General features: G+C 35.5%; 1 protein-coding gene across 2 annotated transcripts in view; it reads right to left on the bottom strand.

Annotated features, from left to right (window-relative positions):
* Window positions 1–2,756: 2,756 nt before the first annotated feature.
* ZPLD1 (zona pellucida like domain containing 1) overlaps window positions 2,757–10,346 on the bottom strand; it is a 124,556-nt gene continuing 116,966 nt past the window's right edge. For both annotated transcript variants that reach the window (XM_033133985.1, XM_033133976.1), the window contains 3 exons: window positions 9,258–9,366; window positions 3,799–3,828; window positions 2,757–3,374 (listed from right to left, as the gene is read on the bottom strand). In XM_033133985.1, coding sequence (XP_032989876.1) covers window positions 3,199–3,374; window positions 3,799–3,828; window positions 9,258–9,366 — 315 coding nt within the window. In that variant the 3' untranslated portion in view covers window positions 2,757–3,198. The remainder of the gene's footprint in view (window positions 3,375–3,798; window positions 3,829–9,257; window positions 9,367–10,346) is intronic.

Raw genomic sequence — 10,346 nt, 5'->3', positions numbered from 1 at the left:
CTAACCAATTACATTTTTTTCTAATTACAAATTTGGATTGTTTTACATGAAATGTCTCCCTATTTGCAAGTAATTGAGGAATATCATTCTCAAAAGCAATTGATCTATGATCAGCTTGCTTTTTTTCGGATAAATATGGAATGAAAGCAAATGTGTGCTGGCTTAATAGCCCCCACCATCATGATAGAAGGTTCTCCATCTTGTTATAATTGTCTCCTGCCAAGTGCTCTGGGAATCTCTCTAACTATGCCTCATATGTGTCCACAAACAGGTGTCACCCATGGACTTCTTCCCCTGCTTATTTCTTACTTCTAGAAGTCTACTGCCTTATATCTTCTACAGCTAACAATGCCCTTTCTGGAACAATCGTGTCTATGATGCTCCCAAAGCTATTATAATTGCCGATTCTTGAGGACCCAGAGTAGTACTTTGGTAAGACTGGAATCTCCCTGAGTCAGGAAAAGGTTTTCTCCTCAATTCTATGTCTTATTCCAAAACAAGGGATGACAACGAGACCCTGATGGAACTGTCATGAGAGACAATGTAACACTGGGCAGAAGCTGACGCCCTATCTTTCCAGTTTTTACTTTCCCCTTAATGTTTTAAAAATTGTAGGCTCTTTTAGTCAGAGCTGAAACTCAAGGTAAAGTGCACTTTTTTTTTCTTTACCCTCAGTTGATCTCATGGATATGTTTCCCAACACAGGGACATAACCAGGAAGCTCAGTATGGAGAGGATGAGCTTCATCTAGTTTCAGAGATCACTGACCTTCCTTATTGCATTAGGCAGCTTATTTTAAATTTAATCTTTCTCACTGTTTGTGAACATAGAAATGGAATGTTGAGAGTAGGAAGGAGAAATACTTTTTTAAAAAGTCACTATTTTAGTGATATCCATTTACAATTATTTTATTAAACAATCATCTTTTACATGCCATCAGACCTTACCCCTGAAGTGCAAAAACAAAAACAAAAAGTCTGAGGTATTAAAACTGAAAAAACATTTGCACACATACTGTAAGGTTTCACACTATAGTAACTAGAATATTCAGTATAACTAAATACTACATATAACAGCAGGTTTATAAAAACAAAACTATGTAAAACAAATCTGGTTTGTCTCATTATAGCTCTAATTCTCCCATTTATGATGAAAGAATGGCAAAAAATAATATGAGATTTAAGCTGCTTATAAAATGATATGTCTGTTATTCAGTTTTAGAAAATGGTAGGTATAATTTAAAAGGTCAACAACTGAAACAATAGCCATCCCAAAGCACAAAAATCAAACTGATAAACAGCTTCAATGATATAATGTCCTATTCATAGGATTCAATCCTTGGATCAATGGCAATTCACTTAGAGTATCTGACATAGATTTTCCAGAATATTTCAATACTATCCACAGATGATTAGGGTCACATAAGTAGTATGGTCCATATTTTTCTTTTTGTAGGATTTTTCCCTTTAAATTAAAAAATACATTTGTTAATGCAGATAAAGTTCAGAATGGTCATGTCAAAGTTATTTTGAGGTAACACAGAGGAGATTTGCTTTTTACGTGGTAGCTTTCTTTATATTGAAGAAATTATCCAGTCATGTTCCTGATTCCATGTCACTCTGACTGTGTCTACACCTTGAAAGAGAAAGTTGAGGCAATTATATAGCTAATTATTGTAACATAAATGCTCTCTTGCGAACTATTCAGACAAATTGGAGAAAAGGTGCTTTTTGATATGATGATTGGCTTAATTATTAACGTCAGAGTGTACATACTTCATTTGAAACAATCTAAAATTGCATAGTGATTTCCATGTAGTATAGCAAATTAAGAACTGAATAATTGGTCACAAATGTTGAATAGCAATTAGTTTCTACAGCAGTTTTTATAGTTAGCACATCACTTCTAGGTTTTGCTATTTGTCATTGAATTGTATTACTTGTTTGATAGTGTGAATAGCTTGAACAAAGGGAAGGTTGATTATTTCTTTATTTTTGTAGTAACAGAGGCTGCATAAAATGTGGCTTTTTAAAACCTTTTTGCAAAACTGATAAAGGATCAAACGCTTCTTGCAGCTTATTATTAGAGGAAAATACTGTTTCTTCTATGGCAATTATGACACCTTCAAGAAGACACCTTAAAAAGAAAGCCTCCTCTAGACTATTTGTTTTGCCGGCATCAGAAATTTGTAGGAAAAGGAACTTATTTTCATGGAAACTCCAACAAAGTTCTGTTCAACACCCCTAACTTGTTTTCTCTTCGTTCTAGAAAAAGATAGGAGCCTAGGTTGTTAAAAACCCACATATGAACACTATGCTTATATTTGGGGACCATGTCCACTTCCCACAACTGTGGTTTGCTTTCCCACGTCATAGTTGTTGATTTGAGAATAATCTTTGCAGTTGCCTCACTGTTGGAAGTACAGCTGCTGTCATAGCTGAGCCGGTTACCTGGGAGAAGAGTCAACAACATCTGCTGATGTTCTCACTTGAACTGAAAAGAGAAACTGATCACAGCCAAATGAATAATGATCGAGGGTCACTTAGTATCTTTCCCAGGTATATTTTTACTGTTTGCTACACAAACGGATGCTCCACATTAAGGTACATTTCCCAAAAGTTTTTCTAAAACATGAATGTCGTCAGACATAGAAATCAGCCCAAAACACAGGAAGTCATAGAATTAGTAGTTAAATCTCAGATGTCCAAATTGGCCAGTCCAATTAAAACATATCCCCAAATTGGACTTATCTGGAGGAAAAAAACAAAAACAAACAAAACTACTTTCATTTTAGGACCACATATGCAAATCTAAATGTCATAGCCTTGGGTTTTAATGCTAAGGGGAGAAACGTAACAAACTTAATTTTTCTCTATACCTATCTTTTATCTCTATAACCAATCCTCAAAAGAAAATTGAAATAAAATAAAATATGACTGATCCTGTAAGACCTAAGTCCTGAATATTGTTTGCTTATCGCCAATATACCCAGTAAAGCCATACAAATATGGCTGACATACACAAGTGACAAGAGCAATAGTATCAAAATTCTTTCACTATCATCATGAACTACACTGTGAAATCTACCAAACCTACAAACATCAAATGCTGCTTGGCATTCAATTCAAATGCAACACCGACTGCAGTCACCCATGTTATAGTCAGTGAGCCTTCTCCGCAGAGCAGAACCTGTTACAGTCAGTCAAAGACTGGGTTTCTTACGCCATTCAACACCAAACTGGCGGGTGCCTTCCTGTGTAGAAGGGCCAGTGAGCAGAGGAGAAGGGAAAAGCTCACGACTCCCAGAATGACCGTTCCTGATATCAGTGCGCCGGTGACGGCATTCAGCTGGAAAGGAGGTTGATTTGGAGAACCTGCAAGTAATAAAACACACACAGTGGAATGGTCCAATATCAGATTCATCTCGCCTTATCCCATTTTTATATCTGCAAAACATCTGTCATCACTATCTTATAGAATAACATCATGACACTGGATCATGAAACAATCTGTTTGACTGTAATTCAATCCAATAACCAAAGGATAATATGGTTTAGAGGCTTGGTATCCCCTGGGCAACCAAAAAAGGAGAAAAAGCCATCTATAAAATGCTATAAAAATTGACCAACAGGTCACATATGACTTCAGAAATCCTCAGTGAACTATTATTTAAAATATAACAAACTTATAAAAGCAAATGTCATTATATTTAGTTGATTACAGTTTTGTAACTAATCACCAAAAATACCTAAAAATTTTTTAAATACTTTAATTTTCAATATCTGTTAATTATCTTACCAAGCTGTGAATTGTTGGTTGGAGTCTCATCTGGAGGGGAAAAAAAAGAAAAACAACATGTGAATCCACAATATTTTTTATATTCTATATATTTATTTTATTTATTATAATTCTATAATTACTTTTTACAGATATGTTCCCTCACCTTCACCCACAAGCTCCACAGGGAAGGCAATAATAAAAATGCTTTTAAAACATTCTGTTTTCCCATTTCCTATTCCACATGGCCAAGATTTCATCATCTGTCTGTTTCCCAAGCCCACACCCTGCCGCTGCCCTGGGTATACAAATATAATCGCAATATATATTGTACTATATTCTTTCCTGCCAACTTTGCTTCATCATTATCTTTTCAATCATGTTAGTGGGGCCAGTAATTGTTAACAGCTATTACATTTTTTATAGCCCTATAGCATGCCATTTTTTATTCTATTATAGAGAAATATTCATTATTTAGTGCCGCTCTATTTTAAGAGTTGCCAATTTGTGGAGCATAATCTGCAAAAACATCATTTTAAGTTCCAAGAAGATAAATTCACACGAATAACTAAATGAAAGGAAAACAGGACGTCTGAGCCTGAGTTGTAGTTTTATTTGCATTTATGAAGTAAAAGATTGAAACTGTTGATTTTTCACTTTTCCCTGGAAAATGTAATAATAGATGCAATGAACACTTTTACTAGGCTTCCCAATTTTTGTTACCCATTTTGTAGTCATATAGCAATTAACTCTTGAGCTTTACAGTGAGTGGATTTCATATTTGTATTTAAATATGTGAGTGTGTATGCGTCTGAGGGTTTGTTATTTGAACATAAAATGTGTGCAGTTGACTGATTTTGGAGTATAAATATTATTACAATTAATATGTGTGTAGTGCCATACAGGCTATAAAGTACTGTTCCATATGTTATCGCATTTAATCCTCATAATAGTCGTATGGTTTATATAGGATTACTAACCCCATTTTACAGATGAAGAAACTTTCATCTGTCACAGCCTCCATGATAAAGTAAACATATGTTTAAATAAAAGCTCAGTTTCAGGATCCTTTTTCTAAAATAATATAAACTAGCTAAGTATGGAAAATATTTTTACTCTATGAGATGAAATATCTCAAGCTACAAAACTCCAGTATTAGTATTTAAAATCACTGATGGGAGAACCTGATGAGATATTTATAAAACATCTAATGCCATTTCTTTTCAGACATGAATCTTGGCAGAAATGATGCTGCTGCTCTTTGATCGCTACAGGATAATGCCCCAAATTAACAGAGCACACATTGACAGAATTCTTTAGAATGGTGCAGTGCACTGCTATAGGACAAAAAGAAAAACAGCACCAATTTTCCTTATAGGGTACCCTTAGGAAAATCCTAACCTCCAACATCATTTTATATACACTTTCTTCTCATGGAAATAAATGGGATAAATGAATGATCTGTGATTAATTCATCCAAAAGATCCATGTACCCCTTTCCCAAGACAAACTGCCTCACTGAAACATGGAAAGACTATATAATGCTCTAAAATTCCTTTTTTAACAATTATAATTTATTTAGAAATCACACCATTTGCTTTTTTAAAAAAATGGTTCTATTAAAGAATAGAAAACATGTTTCTCCTCTTTGTCCCAAATTAGGCAAAAGTGCTTTGACAGGAAGCCCCCACTATTTTCTGCATCCTGAGGTGAATGAAAGAAGTCAGAATACCCCCTCCTGTTCCACATTATCACCAACACTTTTGTAAGAAAAATATCCTAGGTGTCACCCATGAGGACTTGGCTCTGAACAAAATCCCTGCATGAGGACAAAATACCAAATGACCCATTCCAGCTCCAAGTTCCAGGACTCTGAAAAAGCGAAAGCACCCTACCTTTGACAGATGGCTAAAATCAAAGCATGTAATATTTGAATATTGTTTGGAATTGCATTTGATAGTGAACAGAGGTAGAGAGAATAACTTTATCTGGCTGCTATTTCTGGCATCCTGCAATTTTAGTACCACTGCAATCAAAAATGAAAAATAAAAAAAAATTTAAAAATCAAAGCACTGTCTAACCCAGAAAGGGAAGGTGGACATTTCCCAGGAGCTTTTTGTAACCACACTCTTCTGTTTTACTCTCCCATCCACTTGGTCTTAATATACACATATATGTCAGAAGAAACCTTCTGGAATTAGAAGAGGTTGCAATACTAAACTTGGAGGGCTCTTCAAAAAACATAAAGTTAGCTGAGGACCTATAGAGATAAAAGGGGTAGCAGCAATATCACAGCTGTTAGAAAGCCGGCAGTAGCAGATAAGTTGTCATTCTCTGTTTTTTCTCTTATATATGTAGTTGAAATAAATGGAAAAAATGAACATCAGTACAAAGATATATGAAGAATGAATTTTTTTTTCCTTTCTTAGTATAAGCAAATTATTTTATTTAATCTTCAATTATCTATGTGGTAAAATGGACCATATGTTTCCCGTTCAGAACCTCCAAACTTTTTCCTTTCTACCTTGTTATGTTCGTTAATAGTCTGTCTCTACTTTCGGACTCTGAGATCCCTGTGGGCAAAGACTGTGGCCTATTCTCTATTGTACTCCAAGTTCCTACCAGAGTGTCTGTCCCATGTAGGGGCTAAATAAATACGCTCGAATGAATTATTAAGTATCCATGAAACTTGGTGATACCAATTTGGCTTGGACTTCTCCATCAGAATGTATGTAAACAAATGGTTAGGTACCATTGTTTTTCAATGATTGTATCTGAATTTCTAGAACTGTACCCATGACAAGCATTTTCCTACCAAACCACTTTAGCATTTGGGAGCTTAAAAGAAGAACAGCTCAGGAATTTTGTGGATTTTGAATTTTGAGGATGTGAATACTTTCCTAAATCAATTAACAAAATTGTTTATCAATGTTGGGTAAAACTAACCAAAATGGGTTTGATTTCATTAAAACACAAAACAAAGCAGAAGTTCTGAGGTTTAACAACTTATTAAACTTCACCTAAGTCAGATGTCTACAGGAAAGGAGAGGTTCAATGAGTAAACAGAGCAAAAATTTCAAGTATCAGAGAGCTTTGAAGAGAGCAAATCAAGCCTGAAATTAGACTTTTCTATATAAAATTGGCCATAGGACCTGGAAAGATAAATTCTGGCTGACCTAAGGTAAAAATAAAGTGAAACTAAGGAAAGAAGGTAGCCTTGGTCATTACGCAGGACATTAAGTTTATATTAGATTTGCCTTTGGATGGATATGGCTTGATTTCTGAGTTCTGTGTTTATGTGGAATTTAAAATATATTTTTTGCATGGATAGCATAGTATGATAGTGTAAACATTGTTATATATGGTCCTTTACACAGTGAGGCCACCATGATCACCAAGAGGAACACCTTATTGCTATTTATCAAAATTATGAAAAATAAATCCACAAAGAGTGAGAGAAGAATGAAAGGGGTCTGGAATGTTTGAACACGCTCTTTTCAGGGCTTTACCCGGGGAGAGACTGAGGCGACTAAGAGGCAACCCTAGAGCATTGGGGAATAAATGTCAAGTTGAAATTAAAAAGGAAGAAATCCAGGCATGGCATCAGTAGCATGGTGATTAAAGGCATAGCTCTTTGAAGTTTTAACATAGATATTTTGGGTGGCTAAGTATGGTGTGGGTGAAACCTACAAATCTGGACAGCTAGTCAGCTTTGATAGAATTAGAAACTTCTACTTAGTAATCTTTACTGAGGTTTGGGGGTCTTAGTAAATTTGGTCTTTTTAAAAATTATCTTATACTAGAAAATTTTTTAAAATGTGTAATATTTAAATTCAATAATAATAAATTCCATTTGGTCCAAGTAAGAAGGAGACAGGAAGTTAATATGGAGGAAAAGCCATCTACATAAACAGAGAGATGTCTCTTTCAAAGTTCTTTTCTTACAGCAAACTGACTCTAGATAATGCTCCACAGAAATAAAAATAATTCTTACTGTGCCTACCCCAAAGCATTCCTAATTATTGGCAACAAGAGCTGAGTTTCCATGCAGTTGAATTCTATAAGCTATTTCAGACAGGTAGATAGAGGTAAGCTTTAGGCCTTTTACAAACCATGAACCAGTTATTTTCAAAGCATTCAAAACACATACTAAGCCCTCAAGGGAGTATGACATAAGTTTGAAATTTTATATTTAATATATTTCTGCATTATTTAAAAGACCTATTAGATTGTTTTTAAATTATGCTATGTCTACAAAAGCACAGAGCAGTGAATAATAAAAGCAATTGTCTGGATTTTTCAGGCCCAAATCACTTTTTGCTTAGTTACCTATTTCAGGCAAAACTTTCTTTTCACTGTAGGATGGGAGGTGTGGGAGAAAAGGTAAAGATAATCTAATTGAAACATAATAATAGCTTTATGGCTAATCCAAAATAGAGAAAAAGTATTAGAATATAATCCAAATCAGAATTCTGCTTTTTTAAAATAAATTTAGAACTATAGAGTTACAAAGAATCTTAAAGGCTACTTTTTCAAATCCTTTATTTTAAAAGTAAAGAAGCATTTGCCCAAAGAAGTGAAGTGAAATCCCAAGTCATAGAGCTTGTTAGTACAAAAGCTAGAAATAGACCCAGTTTGTTGCTGTTGTTGTTTTTTACTTTGATTTGCATTGTTTATTACACATATCTGTTTTATACAATTGATTCTGATGTCTCTTATTTCATGCTGATGTAAAGCAATATCCATTTGGAGAGAGAGGAGAGCGAGAGCGAGAGAGAGAGAGAGAATGCATGCATAAATATTTGTATACATGAGCATATATCTGTATAAACATTTGTGTCCATTAGATTCATGAGCATGAATGAGTGTACTGGATAGGAGTATGTAATATTCAGGATCCTGGAAGGAAACAAATGGTACTCAAACTGGGCAATTTAATGAGAGTTTAATAGGATGATTAATAAAGATATACGGAATTCACAAGAGAAAAATCAAGTTACCTGGGCTATGGGATAAGGGCAGGGTATCCAGAACTGAGAAGTAGCTCTATGGACACAGTCCTCTGGCCTGATTCTCTGACAGCGCCACCTATTGGCCAAGCCTAAATGGAAACTAGATGGCAAGGCAGCCGATAGACACATTTCACACAGGCCAGTTTTCAGGGGCAGAGAGAGCAGGGCAGAGAAAGGTAGAGAGCATCCAGGAGACAAATGAAACAGTCCACTTTGTGTGTGTGTGTGAGTTTGTGTGTGTGTGTGTGTGTGTATGTATAAAGGGAAATGTGGTAAAGACAACATCCCTTTGTGTATAAGTTGAGTAAACAGGAAACTACTGTGAAATTAAAGTTGTTTAGCAGTTTATCTTGCCTCACAGTTAATTAGTGCTCTTTAGGAACCACTTTGAGTTCTCCTCAGAAGTCAAGTAACAAGCCATTTTGGAACTATCTATTACTACACACAGAAGGGGGGGGACACTCTTACCGCTCCTAGTGATGATGGGACCCGCAGAGAGGATGGCGTTCCCAGAAGTGCTCTGGGGGCTCCAAGTGGTCCTACTCCCGGCGTCTCTCCTTTCTCTGTGGCTGCAAATCTGAGGAGTTAATGAAAACAAATGAAAATCCACACCGGCACAAAATTGTTTCTTTATGGCCATTTGGAAAGCAGATTCTTTTGGAAGAGATACCACATGTTTAATTTTATTCATTTACTTCTGTGCATTTATTTAATTACTTTGCATATAACTGCTACAGTGTTTCTTATCCTGGCTCGGGCCCCATTTCTTATTTCCTACCGCTGTAATTGTGCATTGCCTCATTAATTTACATAGCTCAGTGGCTCTCCTGAAAAAGAGCTGTGTTTATCAAACTTTTCCACTTTTATTTTTCTCAAGGCTTTACTAAATCTTTCCCTGAAATGTTGGTCAGCACAGAGCCAAAGTAATGTGAACTCTCCATTTAACCCCATCTGATATTGCTACGTAGTTAGGACTAAATTAACCAATGACTACAAAGAAATGCATGAATTTGAACATAATTATAAACATACTAAAGCCATTTCAGATTTAAAAATATGCCTTCATTTTTCACAGGTTAATACTGATGTGACTCTGGGGAGCCTGTCAGAAATATAATCCTTTTATTCACTAGTAAACGGATCTATATTTTATATGATGGCTGTAAGCAATTCAGATCCACACCTTTTATAGCTTTTAACTTTTAATCCAATGGCTTCCCAGGCCATCTGTTCCCAGTCTTTCTTTTTAGTGCCAGCTCTGCCCCCTCTTTGGGTTTTTCCCATCATCTTCCCCTCTGCTCCATAGCCTCACTGAAGGATTAGAAGTCACCTGGTTACTCTGTTTTAAGTGTCTGTGACTTTAATCATCCTTTGTCATGAAGTGTCTCTCATGCTCTAGATCTGTCTTCAAAGTCACAGCTCAAGGTTCATCTCTTCCACCAATCCTCCCACTGTCTCTTGCTTTATCTCTCTCACAATGATGAGTACTACCTCTTACTACAGCCCACATCTGTCTATGTTTGCCTTTGTGCCATAACATTTTTGTGTTGTTTTATT

Source organism: Rhinolophus ferrumequinum, chromosome 2 (genome assembly GCF_004115265.2).
Source record: "Rhinolophus ferrumequinum isolate MPI-CBG mRhiFer1 chromosome 2, mRhiFer1_v1.p, whole genome shotgun sequence".
NCBI classification, from domain to species: domain Eukaryota; kingdom Metazoa; phylum Chordata; class Mammalia; order Chiroptera; family Rhinolophidae; genus Rhinolophus; species Rhinolophus ferrumequinum.
The sequence above is the reverse complement of the archived record's forward strand: the minus strand, read 5'-3'. Positions and strand labels throughout refer to the sequence as shown.